Raw genomic sequence first — 27,555 nt, 5'->3', positions numbered from 1 at the left:
GTAGGCTGCATGTATTTTAAAAGAAGGAAGTAAAAGACAATTTTTCTTACAGAAAGTAAGTAGTGTGCATTAGTGTGATGTTATTTTCAAAGCAATTTTATTTTTTCTCAGAGGAAAGCATTTCATTTAGTAGGAAAAACATCTTCGGTGTCATGCAAATTAGATTGAAATCTCAGTTCCCTCACTTATTAGTTTGGGCAATTTACTTAACTTCTTTAAGCCCCATGTTCCTGATCTGTAAACTGGGTTATTGGTGACAATGAAACGAGATAGCATATATAAAACACCTAGTATAATGCCTAGTACAGAGAAGGTACTCGAAATGAAAGTACTGTTGGTGGTGACGTAAAACAGTGATTCTCAACCCTGTGATATCACATGCTCCCTTGTATAACCAGTATTCCTTTGTATCTCCTTTACTAATCTGAAATAAAATTAACAATAACATAATCTACCTCTGGACATCATTTTAGAAAATGACTACATAATAACCTCATTGTTATATACAGGAGAAAATTTTAAAAGCGATCAATGGTAAAGTAATATGTATTTCACAATGTGATTACTTTGGTCCCTTCACTGGAAGACAAAATAATCAGATGTTTTCACCTGTGCATAACAAAAAGTTTGATTTTAAAGACTTAAGAAGTCATTTCGTAAAAGAAGCACAGGACATGAAGGAATAGAAGTACAGACAGACACTAGAATGAAACAAGTGTTAGTTTATATAATAACCAACAAGATTTATTTGTAAATAAAAGAGAGGTGGGACATCTTAATGAAATCGGTAGTGACATACCAAGACAGGTATGTCAGGGTGGAGAAAACGAACAGATTCTCCAAGAACTTGGCTTCATCAATGTAGTTCATTATTGTAAATAAAACAATTCTCTGGATATTTTGACTTGATCAAAAAAAAAAAACTATCTTAAATACTACTGCATTTAGAGATAAACAACCTCTAGTGCATGTGTGTGTGTGTGTGTGTGTGTGTATGTACACCTTGGAGTCTATATGCAAAAGGTGATGAGGATAGAAGATGAATTGAGGGGAAAGAACAGTATTATAGTAACTAGTGAGTTAGGCAGTTTTTTATATACATGTTGGCCATTTTTATGTCATCTTTGGAGAAATGTTTATTCAAGTCCTTAGACCATTGTTAAAGTGTGGTATTCATTTTTTTTCACTGTTAAGTTGTAGGAATTCCTTATATATTTTGGAGGTTAAACCCTTATCATATATATGGTTTGCAAATATTTTCTCCCATTCCATGGATTACCTTTTCATTTTGTTAATTATTTCCTTTCCTGTGTGGAAGCTTTTTAGTTTGATGTAGTTCCACTTGGGGTTTTTGTTTGGTATATATATTTTTTTTATTGAAGTATAGTCAGTTTACAGTGTGTCAGTTTCTGGTGTACAGCACAATGCTTCAGTCATACATGAACATACATATATTCGTTTTCGTATTCTTTTTCACCATAAGTTACTACAAGATATTAAATATAGTTCCCAGTGCTATACAGTATAAACTTGTTGTTTAGCAGATTTTGTGAGAATCCTCCTGTATTTCAAAGTGAGAGACAGTCTGCCAAAGTTGAGTAGGTGTTCTGTGTGATTCAGTGGGTTTGTAGATGTAAATCTTGGTGTATTTGTGGGAGAGGGCGAGCTGTGAGTCTCTCTGCTCCGCCATCTTGGCTCAACACCCCCTTCCATTTATTTTTGTTCTTGTTGCCTGTGCTTTTGATATCATATCCATGAAATCATTGCCAAAAACCAGTGTCTTGAAGTTTACCACGTTTCACAATCATTTGTGCTATTCTTAAAGAAACAATAAAACCATCTTTCTGATTAGGAAAAATTTTTTAAACATTCCAGTAAATAATAAGTTTTCAAACATTTTAGAATGCTTTATCTTAGGAATGCTATTATCTCTGCCAACTTTTCATGATGTGCTTCGTAAAGTGGTCACTCAATCTTGATGATTTCATTGCTTCATTAGAGAAAAATGTATTAACAAAATGGACATATGGTAACTTGATTTGTGGGCAAAGATATAAAACCCAATTTGAAATATTCAACTGAGTATTGATACTTTTCTCTATAATTAATGAAATAAGGACTAAATAAGTATATTCATATAGATCAAATCACGGTGAATGCCACATTATAAATACAGACTTGTAGTAGGTGAGCATCAACTACTCAATACCATGAGTGGCATTGTCTTTGGTGATTTTCCAGAATGGAGACCTGCTCTTTGTAAAGTTCTGACTAGAGTAAAATGCAGTCTTCCCTCAAGTTACATGATAGTTTACATTCTTGGAAAATTTGGTGTTTATTGGAACTATGCAAAAAAATTTTATGTTTATATGTACAAGAGAGAGTCTAGGCTGATAATTTAAAACAAGTTTTTTGCACTCAGTGGATGTTTAGCAGGACATTTAAAAGTTGGACAGTGTGCGGGACTATGTCACACACTGTAGGATGTCTAGCCCACTAAATGCCAGGAGCTACTCTCACTTACTATGACACCCTCACAAATTTCCAAAGTGCCCCCTGGGGTGCAATAAGACTTTGAAAACTACTCATGTAAAATGTCTGCCTCAAAACTTGGCAAATAATATTCTTGGCAAATAAGATGGCCAGGGGCAACAGAAGAGAGTGACATTTTCTACAGTTGTTGCTGTAAGGATTCTGGATAAAGGTACTCTTTTCCAAGATGCTTCATAACAAAAGTTAATATGTGGTAAGTAATTCAGAGATACTACCTTTGTTCTTAAACGTCAAAGCTTTTAAAATTTATAGGCATACGGTGATGAAGGATGATCATTGCTAGGTGGCAAGTCTCCTTTACCAATGAAACTTGCTTGCTCTCTAGTATCTGAAGAGATTAGTCTTTGTTTAAAAACTGTGACAATGTCTCCTGGGGCAGATGCCATTCTCCTTGAGGACCATGACAACCATTCCCAATTGCCACCAGCCCCATAACAAGAATCAAATCTCAACATGATTCAAGGGGACAGGTACATACTGTAATCAAGGAGGAAATAGCTTGCACACCAAAAGAATTGCAATAATTTATTAATGTATATTAGCAGAAACCTGGTGAATGTGTGGGAGTAGGTACAAAGGGTATTAGAGCAAGGAGAGCAGAATATAACGTTAGATCCAGCTGAATTCATTGATATGGGTACACTTTACTGGATATTGTGGATTCAGAGTGTTAGATCACGCACCTGGAGCTGGCTCTAACATTTACTTGGTTGGCTGAGTAAAACTGGGATTCAGTGGTGGTGTGCAGTTAGTGAGGTTGAGATACTAGAGCTTCCTTGGTGTGATGTAGCAGAGGGAGTCCAAATGTTGGCCTCGGTTTTTTTCCATAGCGACTTCAGTCCTCAAAGATTTTGGAGCAATGCCTATAAGATCCCACAGGAAAGAAAGCATGAGTTCTTTCAGGGGGGGTCCACAGGTGACTGAGACAAGGACAGGACTGAGGTAGAGCTGGATGGGGTGAGCATGGGAGACAGAAGTCCCATCTCTGTTGGTGATCACTGTGTGGGGGTAGTGAGCTTCCTATTCCTGGGGGTTCAAGAAAACACTGGTGACTCTTGAGTTGATTTTTAAAAAGAACTCTTGAATTTAAGGTTTTAGGTTCATCTGTAGGAGACTATGAGAAGAGAACTTTACATCCTAAAAGTCTGATACTATGATAATTATTTGATTGGGTTGTATGTACCTCTAGAAAGTGGTTGTGTATGCACTATAGTTTTTTTTTCTTTAAAAATTATTTTCAAGAGAGTGAACTTTATCCTGTTTAGTATCAGTAACAATTTGTCATATCCATTCTCTCCCATTTCCTTCAAAAGCCCTCCAATGGCTTTATAGGCATGGATTAAATGACATATCACAAATTTCATGTTCTTGAGTTTAATGTATAAAACCTCTTTAGCACCATTAAACATCAGTAATGATTTGCTTTGTAGTTAGGTCTCATCAAATAATAAACATCCTGACTGCACAGTCGGTTTTTCTCCAAGTGGATAATCCACAAGAGCAGGGATTGTTTTTTATAATTCCAGCCTGGGTCTTGATCATCCCCTGAACTTGTCCATTAGGAGGAGGTCACTTAGAACCAGCTGAATTTAATAAGTGTAATAAGTGTAAGTGAAAGAAGCAATCATGTAAGTCAACTACCAAAAAAAGGAATGTCAAATAGAAAGCTTTTGAACTATCAATGCTATTGAATCATTTCCATTCCTCTTCTTTGCCCCAGAGAAATACCACCCCCAAACACTTGAAATACATATATGAAGCTTTAAAGTGCATGGCTTAGTTCTCCTTTACTCAACACAGACTGTTTCCTTCCTTTTAGTACTTTTTCCTTCTCCCCATCTCCCCAGGGAATCCATAAACATAATCACAAATCTTTATAGAAATTTGCTAGAATTGTTTAATTGTATTTACTGAGAATATCACATTTTTCCACAGTAAAATGATCTTATCCTCCAAATGATTACAAAGCTCTTTTCATTAAAAAGCTTTTGGTTATCTATATTAAATTGCACATTATAAAAAAATCATTTATAAATTATACTCTTTAAAAAGAAACATAAAATTTTTAAGAAGGCAAGTACTAAAATAATGATCAAACCCAGCATAATCATTTCATATAGTGATACATATTTAAACAACTACTGTGCCAAAGTGGCATCCATGTAGGTAGGTAGAGAAGCAGAGTCACACTGCAGTGTGCAGTGTGCACCTGGAATAATTTGGTTTTGATGTCAAAGATACATGTTTTTCTAACTTTGAAAACATGCAAAATAACTTAAAAATTACTTTTCAGATAAACATTAAAATAAAGCAAGTTGACATGAAAAATGTCTTATTGTACTAGGAGACACTTAAAATATCCAAGCTCTCAATTATACTGCATGGTTCAGTTGTAGCTATAACTTTCAGGCTAAAATAAACTGATAGGAGAACAAAATGCAAATGTATCAAGCATTGTGCAGTGTCTTTACAATCTGACATTTCTCAAACCACAATATTTTAACAGTTACATGAGAAGTATTACTAAAGGGATATTTAATCTAACTTCTGATTAACAAGCCCCCATTCTTCCTTCCATATACAACCCATGTTAACAGTAGAATGGAGTTAATTAGTTAACAGAGAATCCACTGTACTTTAGTAGATTCTAAATGTATGGTTTTCCTAATTAGGAAGATGATAATGTGTTTTATTTTCCTAATTTCTGTTTATAAAATCTTCTTAAAATAGAATTAAGGCAAAGTCTACAAAGACAACAAAGTTAAAAACTTATGGTCCCACTTCCTCTGAATCCTACTTACACATACATTAGGACTCAGAGACTGGCATGGAATTTTGGAGAAAGTTTTAGGTGAGTGTCACACAATCAGCCACAACCATGATGCTGTTAGCCCTTGATAATCATAAGTCTGAGAATCGCTGACACTGACCCAGATGTAGTCCTTACTAATTTTGAGTCTTTATGTTAAATCTGAAAAACGAAGTTATACACTTTGTGTCAGTTTTTTAAAATGTAACTTATTACCCAAGTTTTAAGATTAAGACTCCAGAAACTCCAATCTTAGGCTGAAAAATAACTTAAAATATCTACTTAAGCTCAATAGAAAAGCTATTTTGTGTATAGATATATAAATATATATATAATAAAATATACATGACATTTTTGTCATATACCCTCAGAGTTACAGAATACTTTGAATAGCTATCTTCGTGCAAGAAACATTGACCAGGGACTTTTTCTTTAAAGTCATTACCTTGAGGGGCTATGCTTGTCATTAAGTTTTCATTTGGTGATTTTTTGGGGGGGTTTCATACTGTAACGTCTTATGTGTTAACAAAAATTACATAACAGTAAGTAGATATTTGAACTCAATAATTGCTTTATAGGTTTTTTCCTCAGATGTATATACAAAATGCAACATGTATAATACTGCTAGATCTGCATGTTTCCTATTGTGTTACATATGTTTAAAAAGAAAAAATAATTTTGAAAGGAGCATGAAATTTAGCACCAGTCTTTCTCTGGTAGGAAAAAAAAAGGCACCAAATACAGTCTGTTCATAGTCCAGGGTCAAAATACAGCAGTCTCAAAACAAACCCTGGGTCCCTGAAATATTCCAATATAGGCTGAGTTATGAGATATGTTGACCTATTACTTTCCAGCATATTAGAACATACTATGGAAGATTACATTTAGGGATGATCACAGTAGAAATGGTTTATGTGTTTATACACACATTTAGCAAATGGACTCTTCTAATAACTGACATACTGAAATGTATTATCTGGTAAAGAATAAAAGTATTATCAGAGATGCCAAAATAGTATCACAGACCCAATTTGACTTCTGAAATGTTATTTTATATTGATAGTTCTATCACATACATGCTTAGTGCCATTCAACTCTAAAATACTCTTCACAGCACCCATTCTGAAAAGGCTACAGACATCTTTAATTAGACTGAGAATTTGTGGATTAACTCTTACACAATTGCCACATTCAAAGATAGCATTTTCAAAAACTACAGCGAGACAAAAATTCATTGCCACAGTCCCTGTCCCACTAGAAAGGGGGTGCCTCTTACAGGAGTTTAACATGTAAGCTGTAAGGTTAAGGCACAAGCATACAGTCTAATCCATTTCTGTTCCTTTTAAATCCATTTATCAGAACAAAGCTCTTAAGAAATTTTACTGATATTTCAACCCCCTCAACAATTTGCACTCCCTTGCCTTTTAATCACCATTAGCTGCCTTCTGATTAAGCAACAATTGATTAAGCTGGGCTTTTAGCTGGACACCGAAAGCTGAGGTAGATAGACTGTCGTGGTCAAGTAAGCGTCATGATCGAGTACTTACAGAGGTTTTATTTCATTCCCAATGTCTTTCCAACGTACTAATAAAAAATTGAAATCTTGTTTCATAAATGAGGTAGCTTCCTATATTATTTTATATCTGTCAAAAAAGTAGTACCATGGGGGATTTCTTTGTATAGAGACCAAGATGATTAATGTTTGCTTTCTAAAAAGTAATAATTTTTAAAAGGACAAGCTAAATAAACTACTATGCCCCAGGTTTCAAGGTTTGAGTAGTTCAGAGATGTGGCAATGAATTGTTTCATGGGTCTTTATTGTCTCAGAAGGAGTCATTGTGTAAAACTACTTATTTATGGTAGTTCAATAATTATGATTCTAAATTATGTGCAGATTTCACATTTAGCTATTCTTGGAAATTGAAACCTATCACTTGCAGTGTATTTACAAAACAAAGCATTCGTCTCTGCCAACAAAGTGATAAACATGGCTGTGGCTGTCATATCACAGTAAGTCCAGGAGCTGTGTGTTGCTGTTCTCCACCTTGTTATTCTTTGCTCCTTAATGTGTATTCCAGCAACAATGAAGTTTTCATAGTTATAAATTTCACGAAGAATTTTAAACACTTATTTAAATTATTTACATATTTTTTAATTGGAGCTAATTAGCTTATACTTTCCACTTGTATCTCTTGATTCTGGGAATTTACTCTTAATACCATTCACCATAAAGTATAACCCAGCCTAAGTCTAAGGCAGGTTCATTAGGAACTGTACCCAGAGGCCCGCTACAGTCCAAGGCATCCTCCATGATGTGCTCTCAGGACTCAGATTGTATAAAACTTTAATGCAATATGAAAATCAAAGTTAAAAAGCATGCTCTCTGAAAATATTTATGCTAAGAACTTGGCAGTCTTTTCTCTCAAAGCATTTACCTTAAACATTTAAATAAAGTTTTATACATTAGCCCAAAAGGTGACAATTATATGATTACCCCCCAATTTTAATCACACAATTAAAAAAAAAATTTCAGTGTACCATTAGAACTCTTAAGTTGAAAGCTGCGAGCAAGCCATTTTCCAGGTTACACAAAATTGGATGTGGTTCCATCCTCTGAAACCATAGGGACAAGTAAGTAGTGCAGCTAAGCAACCAGGAGCACTAAGCAAGGATGTCAGTGACTCTTCAGCAGGTTTTTGAAGGATGGGGGGAAGGCAAGGAAAAAAGAATGATAAAGAGAATATATAAAGAGTAAGGAAAAAAGAGGCATATGAAAGGGCATGGAAGTGCACCACCAGGAACTCCTCACAGCCACCCTTGCCTTAGGTTGCCTATCCCTAATCTTACACCACATTTTCTATTCAGTCTCCTATTGATTTAACATGAAGAGTCATCTGGATATGGGACAGTTTACAAATAACAATGGCACAAATTAAAATGTTCTTAAGTACAGTTAAAAGGATTAGAATTACCAGAAGTAAACATATGTTTACCTTACAAGTGAGCATTCATTTACTTTAAAAGCATGTAAAGTTGAAGCTAATAGCGTTAAAGGTTTTCCATACTTGGGCAGAGCCCATGGGATCGTCTGCAAACATGTATAAACAGATAATATATGAATCATGAAATGCAAATGAAGTCTTATTTCTATTTATAAATAAATTGAAGCTTAATGCAAGCACTATGCAATTTTCAGTGGAAATTACAAGTCTTATAGTAGGGCTATAGATGAAGCATTGCAACTGTGATCAAAGAGCCTTATAAATTTTGAATACAGTATCAGTAATCTGGGTGGCTGAAATGGATGCATCCCAACAATATCCAATGCCATAAAACTTAACCAAAATGTTTCTGAAGATCCTTGGGCATCTGTTGCAAAGTATCAGATCTGTAAAGAGAAATAATTACTCCCCTTCTTATGTTATTGTTGGCCTCAAATGCCAGAACCTTTTAAATTTGAGAATTTGCTGAGTCCTATTAGAATTAGGATGATGAAATGAGAAAGCAAATTCTGTCTCTATTCTTTTCCTCTCAGAAAAGTGTCTTGGATTGAACAAAAAACAAACAAAAAAATGTAGGCCCATCAGGTCACTTTACTGCAATAGTAATACTCTGTTCAGAAATTAGAAAGGATTTACTTTGAAAGATTAAATATTTCTTGGTCTAAAATCTTTGTGATTAGTTCTTAGTTTGTATATTTTAGACTTTTAGAACTTTTTGTACCAAACAGCATATTACTAAATATGCACTGTATGGAGTTTAGCATCTTACCTTTTATGCTTTTTAACTTTATATCAGCACAGCACCCTCCATCAGTCTATTATAGTAGAGCTTTTTCAGTGTTATAGATCCTGTTTGATTCATTCCATCAGACTGAAAACTACATATAATATTATACACAAACACAATATTCTGAGATCTAAGTTTTATTATTAATACTTGTCATGTTGATCTTTTATTATGGAAAATACCAAGCGAGATCAAATCTTTGAATTTCAGATTAGTACTTTTTTTCCCTTTTCCTAAAATTAGCCAAATTTTGAAAATAAAAACATTCTAGGTCTTTACAGAATAAATTTTCTATTTTAGATCTACTTCTATAAAATTGCAGGGGAGTCAGCAGTCTGTGCTGAAACTGTAAAAAAAAAAAATAAGCATTTTATAATTTCTGATGACTGTTCTTAGTTGTGTATGTTTTTGCTGATCTCAAAGGCACTGATAACAAGGAAAAAATATTTTATATAACTGGGCATGAATAAATGAAGAACCTAATAATGTATTACATTGCTATTTAAGTCATTTTGTTCAGGCTTAAAATAAGAACATGAAAGGGCAGGATGGTCAAAATGTATTTTTTTTTTTAATGTAACAGAACCTTCCAAAACACAAATTATCTAAGTCCCCTGAATATGAAATACGGAAGTATTGGTGGAAGTATTAAGTTATGGCTGTGTGTATGGCATAGTAAGTTGCTGAATGTCTTCAAGGATCAAAATTATTTAAAATCCTATTAAAAGTAAATTCCACACTTAGCATTTTTACACGTTGAACCTTCAAGGTTGCAGATGAGAAAGCTGATAGTGAAAGGAAAAATTATTGGGTTTTCTGTTTAATTAACAGCCTCACTTCCCTTCTCCTCCTCCATCAACGACTGCAAACCCATATGCTTTCTAAGCATCTCCATCCTCAGCAAGAGACAGGAATGGAGGGACTTTGCCTTTCAGAAATGATAGAAGCTGAAAAGAAAAGTAGGGAGATAATAGACTGTTTCTCTCAGTACAGAGAATTTAGAAATAGATCCAGATCTGGAGGTGCTTTAGAAAAAGACAGTATTCTCCCCAGGTGAACAAGCTACATTTGAGGAATATATAATATACATCTCTATTTAGGATTTAAATATGCTTTGCATATTATTAACTTTTAAAGACCTAAATTTAAAAAATGTACTAAAATAATTTCAAGGGTGAGAGAAGTGTTCCTATATTTTAAAGATGAGTATGGGTCATAGCATGACTTCAGCTTTAAGTCTTTAAAACTCTAATAGCTTTCTTACAATAGAAAAAATACAGGGAATATTAATGAGGAACACACTAGGATAAATACACACGAATGCAAATTTTTTCCAGGAACTTTTGGAAATGTAGGAGTTGTTTCTCTTTGTAAATGCTTTTAGCCTTTCAAGAACCATTAATTTCTTTAACCAATTTGAGCAATTCTTCCTATCAGAAATATGTATTTTCTTCACAAAGATGTTTTTTCCCATTTGTGCCTGAAACGGCAAATCGGTAACATACTCAGTAAGACTTTGTTTAAATGTCTGGTCCTTGTGCAGCAAATTCAGAAGTCAGAAAAATTCTAAGTTAAAAATGCCAGAATTACCTTTCAATCATTCTATTTTACTTCATTGTTACAATTTAAACAAATTCAGAAATTTGGGGTGTTTCTGGCTGCTTGAGTGAAACACACTGCAAATCCGAAGGGAAAAAATATAAATGGAAGAAAAGTCTGATTTCTGAACTGCTCTGCCCTTAGGAACAGGATCCTGTTCATCTCACAGATTGATTCTGAATACACCATTAGCACCTGCTCCATGAAGGTCCCTTGACACTGGAGCAAGTCTGAATAACTTAATTTCATAGCTTTCTTAACAGCAGGGAAGTAATTTTAACATAGACTTGAGGTTTAGTAGATCTGATAGTATCTAGAATCCACGCTTAATACTGTTAAGAAGCTCCCAAATAGCAGAAGAATTAAAACAGATACCAAAATGAAAAACACCACATGAGACAACATACAATATTTCCAGTCCTAACCAAACTGCAACCCTTTCCGTATAGCTTGAGGTATTTTTAAATATTTGTACAAGCTAAACAGCATTCACAGTTTCCAGAGTTGCTTTTTACTGAGAGAGCTTCATATCGCCACAATATCTGACTTTCAGACATGTTTTCTTGTACATGAAAACTGGAGTCTGAGTCTCCACCCTCAGACTCATGGAAATATCGGACAGCTATTCAATGGCAGAAAATGGTTCTTGTAGTAATAAGGGTTCTATTTCCCGATTATTGTGCTATTCCTAAGATGTGATTAAAAAAATAAGAAATTTGCAATTTATATAAAAGGAAAACTTGCTTAAACTTCTGAAAGCAAGTCCAGTCTGGTGGAGGTATATGACATTAAATAACAGAGTCAGATTCTTTCTTAAAGATTCCAGATGAGCTCGACAGCAGAGAGTTCTGGTTCTCCAACATTTTCTCCATCTTTTCTCCTTCAGTGCTTTTACCGAGCTCTCTTTGCTTCTTACTGTGGATCCATGGGATAAAACAAAGGACAGCACCTCCAATAAGGGGAGGGATTCCAGCGAGGTAGAATGCAACATCATAGGAGCCCAGCTTGTCACGAAGTAACCCTGGGAAGGGAAGAAACTGTCACCAAGAGAGAACAAGTATGGCTCTTCGGGGTCTCGGTCACTCTGATGCCTGGTGCCAGCCAAATAACTTCATCTCAGCAGGACTAATTCAAACATCTCAGATATCAGACATTTTTAAGGAAATGGGTCTGAAATATAAACCTTTTCTGTTGTAAGGCAGGAAAAGATCTAATTTCTTTAATCTTGTTACAGGTCTGTGATAGTCCTCTGGGTTTTCCTACCAAGATATTACATGGAAAAAAATATCTGCAACGAAGCTTCAGCTTTCTCAAAACTCCTTAGAGGCCATTTGGGGTATTTTGACATGTGGGATGAAGGTCCTTACTTCAGCTGAAGGTGGACGGACCACCAAGCTGAAATTTCTCTCATACACACTGACCTCAGAATGTCTACAATTCAAACCTTTCTTGGGCCTGTTTATGAAATAACATAAAACTGTTTAAAGTCATAATCCAAAACCATGAAAAATTATATATCTAAGAGGATGAAAAGGCTAGGTCGTTAAATACATCTCAGAAAGATACTAAGGTTTGTCAGCACATGGGAGGAAAATATAAGAATACATGTGGTAATCTAATAGGTCCTCTTCTTCTGAAAACTGAGCACTCCTTATTTCTAATTTCTCTAACAAAATCCAGATTTTAAAAGTTATCTTGATGTTTTAAACTTTTGTAACTTTTAACTTTTACTATGCAACCTATTATCTGAAATGTCCCAGGAACACATTGTGCTGAACATCTGACTCTGCTAAATAAACAGCCGAGGACGTGTCCAGGTAAGTACCAGCACATTAAAAAATGCGTACAGTCATTCTGGATTGAAACCTTAAATATACAATATATCTACACAAATGCCTTTCATATCTTCTGAATCAGAATATTACACATATAACTGAACCTTTCATTCTTATGAATTTGAATTACGACGTTTGGCTGTAATACTATGATCCCTCCGAACCACCTGGTGTTCTTCTGCCTGCTTTGGAAGTTTCCTGTTACTTCCTTAATTCTTGGTCTGTTATAGTCATCTCTAGTAGCAAACACCATTTCTGCTAAAGTGCTGCTTGTAATCTGCTGTGGAGTTGGAAACCCTAACAAACTAAGCATATAAGATGTAAAAGCAGGGTAAATAGTCTGCTACCTGGGGAGAGAGGAAGGACTGGACGGTTCTCCTACAAGGAGACTGTGATCTTTAGAACTTCAGTTTTATTTAGTCTGCTCAGTAGTGGCCCTGCTTGTGTGATTTCATGACTAGGTTCCCAACTGGCAAAGTTGCTGATATGTGTGGTTCTGAATATGAGAATGAATTGAACTGAACTTTCACTGAGCCTCTCATGTACCAGCCACAGATGATAGTACATACATTTAAATTTTATAATAATTTTATCAACTCTTACCATAATAATTTACACTGGTACCCAGTTAATTCTGAACATGAGACATCTTTATATTCAGAAGATTTCTACCTTTCAGTGGCATTTAGCATATTCATAATATTGTACAACCGCTACCTCTGTCTAGTTCCAAAATATTTTCCTCACACCAGAAGGAAACTCCATACATTATGCAGTTACTCCCTAATCCTCCTTCCCTCCATCCCCTGGCAGCCGTCAATCTGTTCTCTGTCTCCTATGGATTTACCTATTCTGGGTAGTTCACATAAATGAAATCATATAATATGTGACCTTTTGTATTTGGCTTCTTTCACTTAGCTTAATATTTGAGGTTCATCTGCTTGGTAACAGGTATCAGTACAGTACTTCATTCTTTTTTATGGCTAAATAATACTCCATCATATGGGCATACCAATTTTATCCGTTCATCTGCTGGCAGATATTTGGATTGTTTCCACTAAGTGTTACTTTTCACTATTTCTCAGGGGGATATGATCTTTTACACAAAGCATACATATTTAGAAATCTTTCAGAATCTCTACCTCTTCTAAACAAGAAATCATATTCCCATTCCTCCAAAACACATACTAAGTGTAATATAGGAACTCTGAAAGCTTAAAAGTCTAGAAGCTAACTGCTACATATTTTACTGAGTGTTTTGGATATAAATAAGGATAAGAGAGCCTCTTCAGCAGATTTTTCCAACATGCCCTCTATAGCGGGTCTTATTAAAAATGTATAAATAAAGCACATACAAAAGCAAGAGACCAGTAATCAATAAACTGTAATGTACTTTACATATAAGTGAGACTTAGGACCTACAATAGAAAATGTTATAAATTAATTTAACTTACCTGCAACAGGTGGGCCCACAGTCATGGGTATAGATATGAATCCAAGCAGAAATCCAATTGCTTGGGAGACATCCTGAGCACCAACTAACTCAAAGGCAATGGGGGCCATGATGGAAATGAAGCATCCATCGAAGAGACCCATGATGAGACAGACGGCAATGAGGGCCCCAAAGACGCTGCACAGGGGAATCATCATGGACATCAGACCAATGAAGAAAAAGGAGAGGACCTGGGATAGACACCACAGTGTCAGCTTGGCTCTCAGGAAGAGTGATGCACATGCTTAGGACTTTTGAGTGCTACTGATTAGTTGCCTTCCCAGCCCAGTTGACCTTGATTTTTATATACATAATCAACTCCTATAATCATCTCCCCCAAGTTCTCCAGCATTCTCTCAGTATTTCCATTAAGGACAAAAAGAAAGCTCTTTGAGGCCAGAATCTATACAAAAGTCATCTTTGGACTATATATTACATAAGGTTTAAAGATGCTGCACCTTGTTAGTGCTCAATAAATATTTGTTCTTTGAATATCAGCTCAAGTTTACTCATCAAACATGATTTTAAAAATTTACTGCTGAAATTCTATGAACTTTATTGGTATTAGTCCTTTGCAAAATGAAAATATGGCAGCCAGATCCATTCTCCCAGTTTGGGGAATACAGTGATGTAAATAACCTGTAATATTTTACCCACTAATATTCCAGACACGGTGAGCATAGTTAGACCAAGTGAGAGAGATTAGAATAAGTAACTATGATTTGCTATTCTATAAATATATACTGAATTTTGATTATTAAAATTCTAATTAAATTTTGACTGTCATAGGAAATATAGGATGCATAATATGCAGTGAAAACAGTAAACATAGTCTACTATAACATCCTAAGAACTAATTATATAATCCAATTTTATTACTTTGACAGTGTGAATCAATATATTATTATCAAAGAATATTTTCAAATATTATGTCTTCTGATGAAACAGATATACCCTATTAAGCACCCAAGTTGAGGCTGAGAAATATTTTAAACTATTAAAAACACTTTTATTTTAGTGTTAGACTAATTAATAGAGTGAAACACTTAATTTTTCCTGCCACGTTGGTAGCTACTGTGTTATGTGAATAAGACCTGGTTCCTACCTTGGGTTGTGGGGACTTGACCATTAAATAAATAAATGTACGTGAAGTGTTTGATGTGCTATAGTTGTATATTCAAATTATGGTAAATACCAAAAAGAAAGGAGCAGACAATTCAACAACTTTTTTAGGCAAAGAACTAGTTAAAATTGGATAATTCACTTGTCAGCAGAAGAAATGTTTCTAAAAGAATCAGTTTTTTTAAAGTATGCATATAGTAGCAACTATAATTTATTTAGTGTTTATTAAATGCCAGGCAATGTTCTAAGAACTTTAGATGGTGATCTTCCTAATAACTTTGAGGTAGGTAGTAATGTTTTCCCTATTTTACAGATGAAGATAGTGATACTGATGCTGGGAGGTTTAGTAGTAACCCTGGATGGAGCCAGCCTGGAACCCGTGGTCTGCATTGGCAGTAAGTAGCAGGCAACAATGGAATGGTTCCTGGAGGGTACCCTCCTGTGACAGTGGGGCTGGGGAGGGAGAGAGAGACCACATAAAGCAGCCGTCTGGACCACCATCTTCATCTGCTTTATTTTTCCCAGGACGCACTAGGCACATCCAAGGCATACCAAGGTTGGCAGCATGCCTCGGGGCAGCCCCTCACAACCTTAGTGCACCTCAGGATCATCTGAGGAGCAGAGATCTGAGAATGGTGGTTTTCATAAGCTTCCCAGGTGACTTTGACACAGGTAGTCCCCTGGCCCCACAATAAGAAATGTACTCTTGAAAAAGGTCTCAAACTCCAGGTTGGTCTCTTTTTGACACCATCATATTATATAGCTGAATTCATTTTTCTTCATTATTAAAATATGGCTTCATGGTAGAATTAGTTTAAGACTCTGAGTTGGCTATCTGAAAAATATGTCTGGTACTTCACATTTCCTAAAGAACAATCTCCCCATTTTGACTTTTTATTTTCTACTTAAACATCTTTTTCTCCAATCCGATTTCCATTAACAACTAAGCATAATTTCTCGGTAGTGGGTAAGTCCTGGTTTTGCAGCCTGGAAGGCTGGAAAGAACTAAGGCTTACAGGGACAAGACTAGGTTCTAGCTGTTTGTGACCTTGATAAAAAGACTCCTTGATGCTTCTCATCTATACAAAAAGAGACCTAAAGATATATCAAAATGGAGCAAGTGTTTGAAACTAACAAGTAGGTAAAGATTTAAGGAGTTATTTTTATTTAAAAACTAGTTAGACAAATCCTAATATCCTTAATTAGATACATTTTTATTCTATCTATAAACACAAAAGGAGATAAACATTTGAATCTTAGGAATTAATCCTTCATCACACATCCCAGAGAATCTGGAATAAAATGTTAGGACATTATGGGACCAGATTCAGTGGGTTTAATCAGTAAAGCCATCGATCAAATAATCCCACAGCACCACTGTAGTTAGACTAGGTTAGTTCTGCATGTTTCCTATTCTTTTCCTGTTCTGTTCAGTACAGACAAGACAACCAAAGTGAATGCTGAAAGCCTAGCACAAAGTCAGTTTTGCTCAATAAATGCATGTTTTCTTGGACCAATTTATGTAACATGAGACCCAGGTAGTTAACTTACGGTAGTTATCCTGATCTTTCTATCCATTTTTGGCCCCTCCAAATTTTTGTTTCTTGGTCAGTTTTGTAAGAGATCATTCATGTAAGAGTTTCAAATTTATTATTATATATTTTGAGCATATTACTTTTTAATATTTTACCTAACTGCAAGTTCTCATTTTTCTTAATTCAAATTACAGTAATTTATATTCTCTTTTTCAATTATCTGACACTAATTGTTGTTATTTAAAGCTGTTAAATTTTAATAACAATTATTAAATAAAAATTGTTTAAAATTCCTTATTTTTTCTTTAAGAATTGAATTTATAAAAATTTACACGTATATTTTTTAGCATTTCTCAGAAACTACCTAGCTATTTCTGCCTTATTTGTCGCTGTAGTAGTGAGAAACACTGCTCTATTCCAGCAGGTGTAACTACCCCCAAAGTAGCCAAATGAGGAGGTAAGCAAGACGAGCTGGCAAGGTCAAACCTATTCCCTACAGGCAGGGACACTCCAGCCATGAGGAGCACGGGCGAGGTTGAGCACATATGCATATAGGAGGTTCACTGCCTCCCAAATATCTATTGATCTGTAGACAGCAGGCCCCAGTTTGAAAGATGAATATATTTAGTATTACATACAATCTCCCCCAAACACAGAAGCTCTGATGAGATTTAAATAAGGGACTCAAAGGTTCCTACATCTCTCCTAGGCTCCGGCACTGCCATTTAATAAGGCCTTGACTGTTGAGATGTCTTTTGTGCTTCTGCTTTCTTAAAATCATACAAGGAAATAGCTTCTCTCATAACATTACAGCTCTAGAATAACCCCCTGCTTAGTTAGTTTATATACCTAATAACCAAAAACAAACCAAAAAAATTTTTTTTTGCTGTTACCTTTCTCATTTCTGTCACAGAGAGCATTTTTGGAGAAATGTCAGTGGAAGTTTTGCTCAGAAATCCAAGCATATGGCTGAAGAGGAAAAGTAAGCTGCACCTGAATAAGCAGGGAGGCACTTTAAGCAGATGCACAATTGGCCACAGTTATTCAAGTGTTGCTCCTATAAATTTATTCAATATAAAGTTTCCAGACCTTCAGAGCCTCTGGCTAGGAATCCCATAGTTGGCAGCAGCAGTCTACTGGTCCATCACACTAAAAGGAAGCGTTTAGGCCACAGCCGAGAGGCTGGCTTCTTCTAAAGCATAGAGTCCTTTCCAAGTGCTTCACAGGGAGGCTTTCAGCTTTCCCCAGGGTACATGAGTACCACTGTTCCTGCCTGACGGAGGAACTAGCCCCTGTGCCACAGCCCAGGTGAGAACAGAGTGCCATAGTCTGGTTTCTTATTCAGGCTGAGGAATTGCTAAGTATTTGGATACCATTTTGGAAACAGCTTCTGTTTGGAAAAGCATATACCTTTATCCCAAGGTATCTTTAGGAAAATGTAAAATGCTAAAAGACAACAACATCCCCACACACACAAAATAAAAAACAACTGGGCAACACTGATCAGTTCATTCTCCTTCAACCAGAAGTACACAGTACATAGGAAGATGGATCTAAAAGTGATTAGTTTTTCTAAGTTACAAAATTTTTTTCTGTATTACAAAAGTAACTCATGAATACATTCTTATCAAAATTCAAACCTTAGAAAAATGTATACAGTAATACATGTGAGTCGTCTTCAACCCCCTCCCACCCTCAACCCATGCCCTCATCAGAAATAACCTCACTCAACAATTGGTGATTCTAGACCTTCCCTGTGCACACACGCGTTGTCTGGGCTTATCTGCTTTACATACAGGGATATGCTGTCCACACTTCAGTATGTCCATGTCACAGAGAAATATGACACAATGGGAAAGTGATCTAAATGCAAAGTTTTCAGTTCCTTCATTAGAGTTATAACTTCCAAGCCTCTGAAACAGTCACATATTAAAGACACAAATCTGTAGTAATTTAATGGTGACTAGAAAGATAGGCCTGTGAAATTAAAATAGATGGTTAAGAAGATACCAGGACACAGCCTTTCCTCTCGTAATAGGGTATGTACCCCAGGAACCTTTGCAAAGACATTCATTAACCATTATTCTACATAATGCAGTTCAGTCATCTCTTCGCTCAACATTTAGAAATGTTAGGCTGAAAATACCTGGAACCCAGGACCCTGATGGAAGTTTAAATTCAGAACTCTACAGCAAAAGTGTAAGATACATTCCTAAACTGTTACCTATAAGCAGAGATCCCCAAATCAAGATAACAAGGTCTCCTTTCTTGAGACCTGTTCCAAACCAGGATCTGCCTCAGTGTTTAATAAAATATTAAAACATAATAAAAGCAAGGATTCATTAATTACCCGCTCTGAGCCGGCACTTTCCATAAGCTGTCACCATGAATCCTCGCACAGCCCTCTGCCAGGTGTGGGGACAAGCCATCCCTCACCCGGAGCCTGTGCTTCCCTGCTCTGCAGCCCCCAAACCCAAGATGACTGGCGTCAGGGGGACAGGGCGGGAAGAGAGCTGCCACAGCCCCACAACGGCTGAGCTGTAACCGATGAAAGCCGGCAGTGGGTACGTCTGGGAAAACGGCACCAGCGATGGGAAGGACAGGAAGACAAGCAGCAGGAGCTTTCCAGCCACAGGGCAGACAGCGGGCAGGGAGAGCGCGTGAGGACAGAGCAAACGGGCAAGCCTGGAGTTGGTGGCAGCAGACAAGATTAAGGGCCAAGAATAAAAACGCACTGAACGTTTGGGAGTCGGGGCAGGGAAGCCAGGAAAAGGAGACAGAGCAGGTAGTGATACAAAGGAGCGAGCCCAGCAGACTGCGTGGATTGGGCCTGTGTTGCCTCCTGTGCCGCTGTGTTCACAGGACAGAGCCCATCGGTGGTTCCTGGCATCACAGGACACATGAAGGCCACCTTTCTCCTCCAGGGGCTCCCTGGACTGCAGTCATCTCACCTGTGGCTCAGCACATACTGCCAGGTTCTCTGCACCACATCTGGATGGAAAATACCAGATACGACAGACAAGCAGCCAGGCTGTGGCTAACCTTTCATCCAAAATGAAAATACTCTTAATTCACTGCCATGTAAATGCAGACCAGCATGGGACTAGTTAGGAAAGGCCATATCTTCTTTTGTAAATTACATGAAGTACTAACATGTGCCCCCAAAATGTTGTAAGTGACCTGACTGCCCCACCTGTAGGGAGGAAATTTTTCTTAAGTTGTTTTGGAGTAAAGTGTTGCCATATGAAACATACCATGACTTCATCCATCATAGACCTCCGTCTGAGCCTCTCTCACCTTCACCGCTGTATTGCTCTCCTAACTGGGTTTCCTCCCCTTCTTGCACCCCTCTGAGTCATCCATCCTCCACACACAGACTTTAAAATGTAAAACGTTATTCTCCAGCAAAGACCCACTACACTGAAAGTAAAACCTCTTCATCTTGGGTTTCAGGGCCCTGTATAGTCTGGCCCCTTCTCTTCCTGTGCCACACTCTTTCCAACCTCTTCCCAGCCCATTCTCCCTGCCTTCTTGAATTCCCAGACACACCCAGCTTTTCCTGCCTCAAGTCTTGCTCCAGGAACTCAGGGACCATGTCTGTCGTGTTTGTATCACCCCACCAGAGTCTAGGCCGGTGCTTGGGGCACAGTATGCACTTGGAATTTTTTGAATAAATGAAAGGAAGCTAAAACTCTGCAATGCAACAAATGTCCATTAGAGGGCTCCCTTGACACTTGAGAACAAGACATTGTTCCACTAAATGTCCAACAGGGATATCCAGTTAGGTATTACTAAAAGAGGGAATGACCATAACACAGTAAATACTTTAAAAAGCTGCACTCTGCCAGCTGTCTGCACTTCCTCCTCGCTGCGTGACCAGACTCCTTCCTGCGGCTGACTGCCAGCACCTTACACACACCCCCACAGTGAAGCAGCCTCTCTGTTCCTGTTCCTTGTGTCCACATCCATTAGTGGAAGTACCTTCCTCAAGGAGCTGGGCTGAGGAGTAAAAGAGATAATGTATGTAGAGCACTTAGTTCATTGTCTGCCATGAGGAACTGCTCAGGAAATGGTTTTTTACTTCAAATCAATTAATGGCAATTTATCTGTAACAAATTCCTTTTCCAATCATTTTCATGCACCCACGTTCCACCCTCCCTTCAAAGCCCTGCTCAAATACCTCTCATCTCTACAGTGAACAGACGTGCTCAACCCTCAGTCCCAAATTCCCCTTTTGGCTCCCCTCTACCTTCTTTTCCACAGCCAAGCCTTGGGACAAAGTTGCCTGTATTTCCATTTAATCAACTGATCATGATCAGTCTTCTGTATCTGCCCCTCCACTGCAACTACTCTCTGCTGCTAAATCCAGTGAAAATCTTTTAGTGTTTAACGTGCCTACACTCTCACTAGTTACTGACCGCTGGCCCCTCCTGCCCCAGAAACACTGTGTGCCCGGCTTCTTTCCTACCAATCTGGCCCCTACCTTACCGTCTCCCTGGCACACCCTCCACTCACCCCACACAGTGCATAAAAGCCAGAGTCCCACGGGTCTCCTAGCCATACTCTCATGAGCTCCAAACTCGACTTGGCTTTCCCACAAGCACCACAAACTTAACATGGCAAAAATTAACTCATCATCCTACTCTGATTTACTGAATTACTGATCTTGATAAAACAGCAAAACTGTTCACTGTTACTCGAGCCATAAACCCCAGACCCAGGTGGTCCCACTGAAGTCTCATTCCCTGTATCCCTGTTTAACTTCCTCATCAATCCCAACATCTCTGCCTTGGTTTTTCTGCCTAGACTGTTTCAATATTCTCCAATTAGTCCCCAAGCCTCCAAAAGCTTTACTGAAATATAAATTAACATGCCATAATACTTCAATTAAAAAAAAGAAAAAAATTTTAAAGGAAACCATATATACTTATAACAATTAGTATTATTGGATATAAACAGGAGACAATTTAAACTACTCTTTTTAATCATAATTCTTGCCAGATAGCACTGCCTTCTAAATGCTTGGAGCCCAAGGCCTGATCTTTCACTGTGAAAAGAGCAATTCGTTCGAGAAATGTAAATGGTCTATGTTTCTGAATAGACTCTTTTCTTGACATAATCTGAAGAATTGAAGTAAAATGTCAAAACATAATTCTATGTTATTAAAAAAAAGTAAGTGGAAGAAAAAAATTGTCCCACAGAATCATCTAACCCTCTGATTATATATTAGTGTGGGGTCTTCATTTTAAAGATGTATATATGTGTAAATGAGTCACCATGCTGTACATCAGAAACAAACACAACATTAAATCAACTACACTTCAATTTAAAAATTTTTAAAAATAAAGATGACTGCTAAGAGGGAAAAAAATTCACATACTATAAAATTCACCCATTTAAAGTGAACTATTCACAATGGGTTTTAGTTCATTATCAAGTACAACCATCACTGCTGTCTAGTTTTAGAGTATTTCTCTCCCCCACAAAAGAAACCCCCAGTAGCAGTTACTCCCCGTTCCTTCCTTCCCCCATCTGCTGGCAACCACTGCTCTACACTTTGTCTCTGGATATGCCTGTTCTGGACACTTCATTTAAAGGGAACCACACAGTATGTGGCCTTTTGTGACTGAACTCTTGCCCTCTCCTCCACTTCATTCCACCCTTCACAGTTACTTGGTTAAGCTTTATGAAATACAACTCACGTCATGTCACTCCCTTGGTTAAAATCCTTAATGGCTCCAGATAGAGTTCAGCCTCTTTTATGCTCATAAAAGCCCTTCCCAACCTGACTCCTGCCTGCCCCCCAGCCAGTCAACCTAATTCTTCTCTTTATTCCATTCATTCAGTTTCCCAGGTATAGCATACTATGTCACACCTCCATCTCTTTGCCTGTGTGGCTTCCTCTGCTTGGAACATCCTTCTCTGTTTTCCTTATCTAATCTCTTAACACTCCCCCAGCCCAGGAAGCCTGCCCAGACGCTCTCTAGTGATTCAGATGTTTTGTGACTGTGTTCCTATGGCACCCATTTGCACACCTGCTATCCCACTGTGCTGCAGCACTGCGTTATCTGTCTTCCCAGGAGTCCCTGAGCTACTGAGGGCACGGACCATGTTTCACCTGTAGCATTTAGCACAGTATCTGGCATGGAGGAGTCACTTAAATATTTGTCAAATGAGTGTCCATATGACCTTGGAAGAGCACATCCCACAACGCCCTGGAGGCAACCTGCAGTAAAGAAACTCAAAAGACACACACATGCCTGAATTTCACACGGTACTGCAAAAGGCACATGACTATGAGAACTATGCCAAAAATAAAACATTCTTAGAAAATGCAATGGGCAAAAAACATTTTGGTTTGCTGGAGTTCCATGACAAAACAAAGAAGACTGCTGTTTGTCTGCCAGTTTCTCATGTCAGAAGCCCAAAACTTATAAGTGATTTTGCCCTTGGAAAATTGTTGGTAAAGATTAGGTTCTAGAAAATATTTCTTATTTTTACAGAAGAATTTAAGCAAATATGTGCATACAATGAGCCATTAGGTGATAAGGATACATTTGCTGGAGAAAAAAAAAAGGCTTATTAAGAAAGTACCTGTAGATAAACTTTCTTCACACCAGGCACATAATCTGCAATCCGGCCGAAGAGCAGCCGTCCGACGCCTGAAGTGATGCCAATGCACATGAGAGCCACCTCTTTATTTTTCTCATCTTGAAACCTCTCATTCACATGTTTCATCTGTAGACCAAAGAGAAGGAAGCCACAGTAAGGATGGTAGGACAACTTGACAAGTTTGGAAGCTTTGTGTGTCTACCATGTTATGGACTCTCACCCACTTCCAAAGTCAAAGATTTATAGAATTTGTTCTGATAGTTTTTTCACGAGAACATATGAAGAAAAGCTAACATGGTTTAGCTTGCATAAATAAAATAAGAATTTTTATGAGGGTTAAAAAATTTCTTTTAATAAAAAGTAACCAGCACACATTCCTCAGTTACCAGCAGGCCGTGAGCTAGAGGGAGAGAAGAGACCTTTGAACACACCACGCCGCCTGGTCCTCTCAAGGTCGCCCAAGGACCCAGCACATTGTCTGCCCCTCTGCAAGGCAGCTGAAGGCCTAATTCTGGAGTTTCATCTCTTCTAGGAGGGCCTGAACCAAACTGAAATAAGTTGTACTAGAGCTTCCAGGATAAAAGCATAAGGTTCTCTACCTGTGGGTTTGCCTATTTGTGTGGCATTAGCACAGATAAAGACACAGAGTCGGTTTAACACAGGGGATAGAAGAAAGGTCCCCAGAGAGACTGCCTGCATTCAAGTCCTGGTCCCACCCCTTATAAGCCTTGTGACCTTGGATAAGATCTTAACCTCTAGAGCCTCAGTTTCCTTTTCTATAAAATGGAGATGGCAACAGTGTTCCAGGAGAGTGCTGGCAAGGATTGGATATTTGTGTAAAGAACAGTTAATCGTGATCAGATAGGAATTTTAGCCTTTTTTTTTAAAGGATATCTTCCCTCAATTTACAGTCTACTTAGAACAGTGACTGCAAACCTACAACCTGACAATGTTTTAAAAGGATGTGACTAGCAGGTGTTCTAATGGGTGACAAGACACGCGGCTCAGCACCCACTGTCTAACACACGCTTTGTTCTCACAGCCCCCAAGTTCTACGCTGTCCACCCCTTGCTCACTGCCATTTTCTCAAGAATCACCTATCTGTGCTCACAGCAAAAAGAGAAAGCAAGTCTGTGCTCTGACTGCTTTCTCTGAAATCACTGAGCTATTATAACAAACACAGTTGTTTCAAACAATCAGACTCACTGTCCCTTACACCAAATGTTGGCCTGAATTCTGGAAGCCTGCAAAGCAAATTTCCCAGAAAGCTCAAAGGCCCAGATGGTCCCCACGTGGCACTTGTAGCCTTTCTGGATGGTTATCTCCTCAGAAGACCTCTATTTGCATTTTTAAGCTTACCTGGATCTGCCAACACCATGGCATCTGTCTCTTTCCTGTCAAAACTGGCTAACTGTTCTCCCTGACTTCGGTATTTTTCACACTGATCCCGAATAATCCTAAATACAGCTTTAATCTCATCAATCCCTTATTCACCAGTTGCCCACTGACTACATTTATACCCCTCAGTTTGGTATTAAAAGCCCTCCATAATCTGTCACCAGTCTACCTCTGTAACTTTATTACCTACCAGTCCTTGACTCAGAAAACGCCAGTGTCTATAGGACTCAAGCAGATAACATAAAGGAGTAAAACAGACTTGCTGGAGTGAGGGGACATCCACTCAGATAATCTTTACCATGTAGGACCACCAGTGTTGTCAAAATCTACCTCCTGGCCACCTTTTAAAGAGAAGTCAGAAATCTGGATTTTTGTGTGGAAATGCTGGTACCTAACTTAAATTTAGAACACTGCGTGATCCAACCGCATGCATGCCAAACAAAACATGTCTGCAAACTGCATTAGGCCAGCTTTGATCTCAGCCCTAATCCAATCTGGCTCAGCAGGGTTTATTCACGGTGTCGCTTCGACATGTCTGATACCTTCTCATCTCCCTACATTTCTGCTGCCTCTTCTACCCTTCTTTAAGACTCTGCTTATGTCCCACCTTTTCTGCCCTCCGTTACCTCACCCTTACATCCCCTTCTGGTTACTGCCTAGTGTTCACCGGCACCTTAAGTACTGAGTGTTCCTACCCAGCCTTTCTCGCCTCTAACTCTAGACATTCTCTTGAGTAAACTCTTCCATGTCAAACTAGACATCTACCTGCCTATTTCCGAGGCACCCCAGAGCCACCACGCCCCTGCTGCACTCACCTGCCTGCACAACCCGCCCCCTCTACTTCAGGTAACACCAGGCTCTTGGCCCAAGTTCCCAGAAAGAAGCAGACAACCATCCTAGATTACCCCCCTCCCTCCCTTCAGACCCATCCAGTAGTCAACACCAAATTCTGATGATTTTACCTCCTAAATCTCTCAGACACACTTCCTTTGGTCTGTGTTCCCATAGGGTTTTAGTTCCGGGTCTTATCACTCCTTACCTGGACCACTGCAACAGCCTTTAATATGTTTCGTGCTTGAGCCCCCACTCCCAAAGCTCCAACCTGTATTCCCTGAGGCCACCAAGTTAAGTTCAAAATTAAAAATAACACTGCTCTGCTTAGGATCTTTCTATGGCCCCACAGTCTTCAGGATAAAGCTCCAACTCCTGGTCTGACTGATAAAGCCTCCCTGCTTTGCACCGAGCCTCACATCCAGCTGCCACCTCACACACACCACGTTCGCACTGTGCTGTCCAGGACAGCAGCTGCTGGCCGCATGCGGGCTGTTGAGCACTTGAAATGTAACTAGGCTGAATTGAGATGTACTTTAAGTGTAAAATACACAGAAATTTACAAGACTTAGTGGAAAAAAAAAAGCATGCAAAATATCACAGTAATTTTAAAACACTGATTCCATATTGGAATAATATTTTGGCTCTACTACTTAAATTATGAAACTAATTGCATTTGTGGGGTTTTTGTCTGTTTTACTTTTTAAAATATGGCTACTAGAAAATCTTAAATCACATACATAGCTTGCATTATATTTCTGTTGCACAGTGCTGGTCCAAGAAATCTACTTGTGGCTGCAAAGATAAAACAGCTTTTGATAAAAGCTCAAAATGGCTAATTCCTCTAGGTCCTTATCACTCCCATGAAGTGAGATTAGATAAAGTAGAAAAAAATGGTTTCCAGCTCAATTCTGAAGAAAACGAATAACCTGATCTTAAGGCAGGTGACATATAATTATGTGTATTCATCAGCTTTATTTGGAATTTGAATCCAGATTCTAATGTACTAAATCCACTTCAGGAAACACCCAAAGGATCTAGTATAACTTTTTAAGAGACATACTTTAGTATTCAAAAAAGACAATTTACCAATCATTCTTTTGATGAAACTAAAAGCACCTGCCAGCCAAATTGCTATAATCTTTTTATCAGTGGATTACTTCCCCCCCACCATCCACTTTGTAATCCTTAAAAGGATTAATAAGGTGAAATGTTTTGGGTCTTTCAAAAGAAAATAAATTTGGTAAAATCAAATTAATGCTTAAGTGGAAACTTAGCTCTTCAACTACAAGGGGCATTATTTCATTGAATTATTGTTGTTTAAATAAAGCAAGAACTTCAGCTGCTGACAGCCACTCTGCCACCTTCAGCCAAAATTTGCAAAATAAAAGGTTTTTTTTTCTTTTCTTTTCTTTTCTTTTTTGTCAGAAAGGGGATCTGGGGAATGGGAGAATAGAATCCGGGGATGCTGCATCTCTGGGTCCTGGAGACCCTTCCTCACTGGGGGCAGCACCCAGGGGAGCTGGTGGGTTCTACCTGTGGCCTAAGCCGTCCATGATTGCTGCAAACTATTTCATGAATCCCCACCCATCTCTCATCCTCTGGAGACTGGCACACATTTTAGTTTAGCAGAAAGCATGAATATTGGGTAAAATTGGTATTTCTAATAAAGAGTCGGGTAGGAACTCGAAAATGTTTAACAGGTATCTCCATATTTAACCTAACTTATTTGAACCAATACAAAATCTATACTAGAAGCCATTATCTACCCCGGGAATAACATCACTTTATAGAGCAGTTCTTTAAAGTAGACTTTATTCAAATGTGTGCCTTTAGGGCAGAAATTAGTCTTTCGTTTATGTTCTCAAACACTTGTTTACTGCACACCTCAGGGATTACCATAGCCTTGCTGACTGACAGCCTGAATGCCGCCTGCTCCTGAAACTTTCCATCATTCAACTTTTGCTAAACACAGAAGCC

The 27,555-nt window shown here is 38.0% G+C and overlaps 1 protein-coding gene across 1 annotated transcript in view; it reads right to left on the bottom strand.

Annotated features, from left to right (window-relative positions):
* Positions 1-4,432: 4,432 nt before the first annotated feature.
* The window catches only part of SLC16A10 (solute carrier family 16 member 10), a 104,138-nt gene continuing 81,015 nt past the window's right edge, over positions 4,433-27,555 (bottom strand). Inside the window, exons 4-6 of the mRNA XM_032484706.1 lie at positions 23,329-23,472; positions 14,040-14,268; positions 4,433-11,771 (exon numbers count right to left, since the gene is read on the bottom strand). Of these exons, the coding sequence (XP_032340597.1) occupies positions 11,539-11,771; positions 14,040-14,268; positions 23,329-23,472 (606 nt within the window). The 3' untranslated portion in view covers positions 4,433-11,538. The remainder of the gene's footprint in view (positions 11,772-14,039; positions 14,269-23,328; positions 23,473-27,555) is intronic.

This window comes from Camelus ferus, chromosome 8 (assembly GCF_009834535.1).
Source record: "Camelus ferus isolate YT-003-E chromosome 8, BCGSAC_Cfer_1.0, whole genome shotgun sequence".
NCBI lineage: Eukaryota > Metazoa > Chordata > Mammalia > Artiodactyla > Camelidae > Camelus > Camelus ferus.
Note: the sequence above shows the minus strand (reverse complement) of the source record. Positions and strands in the feature narration are given on the sequence as shown.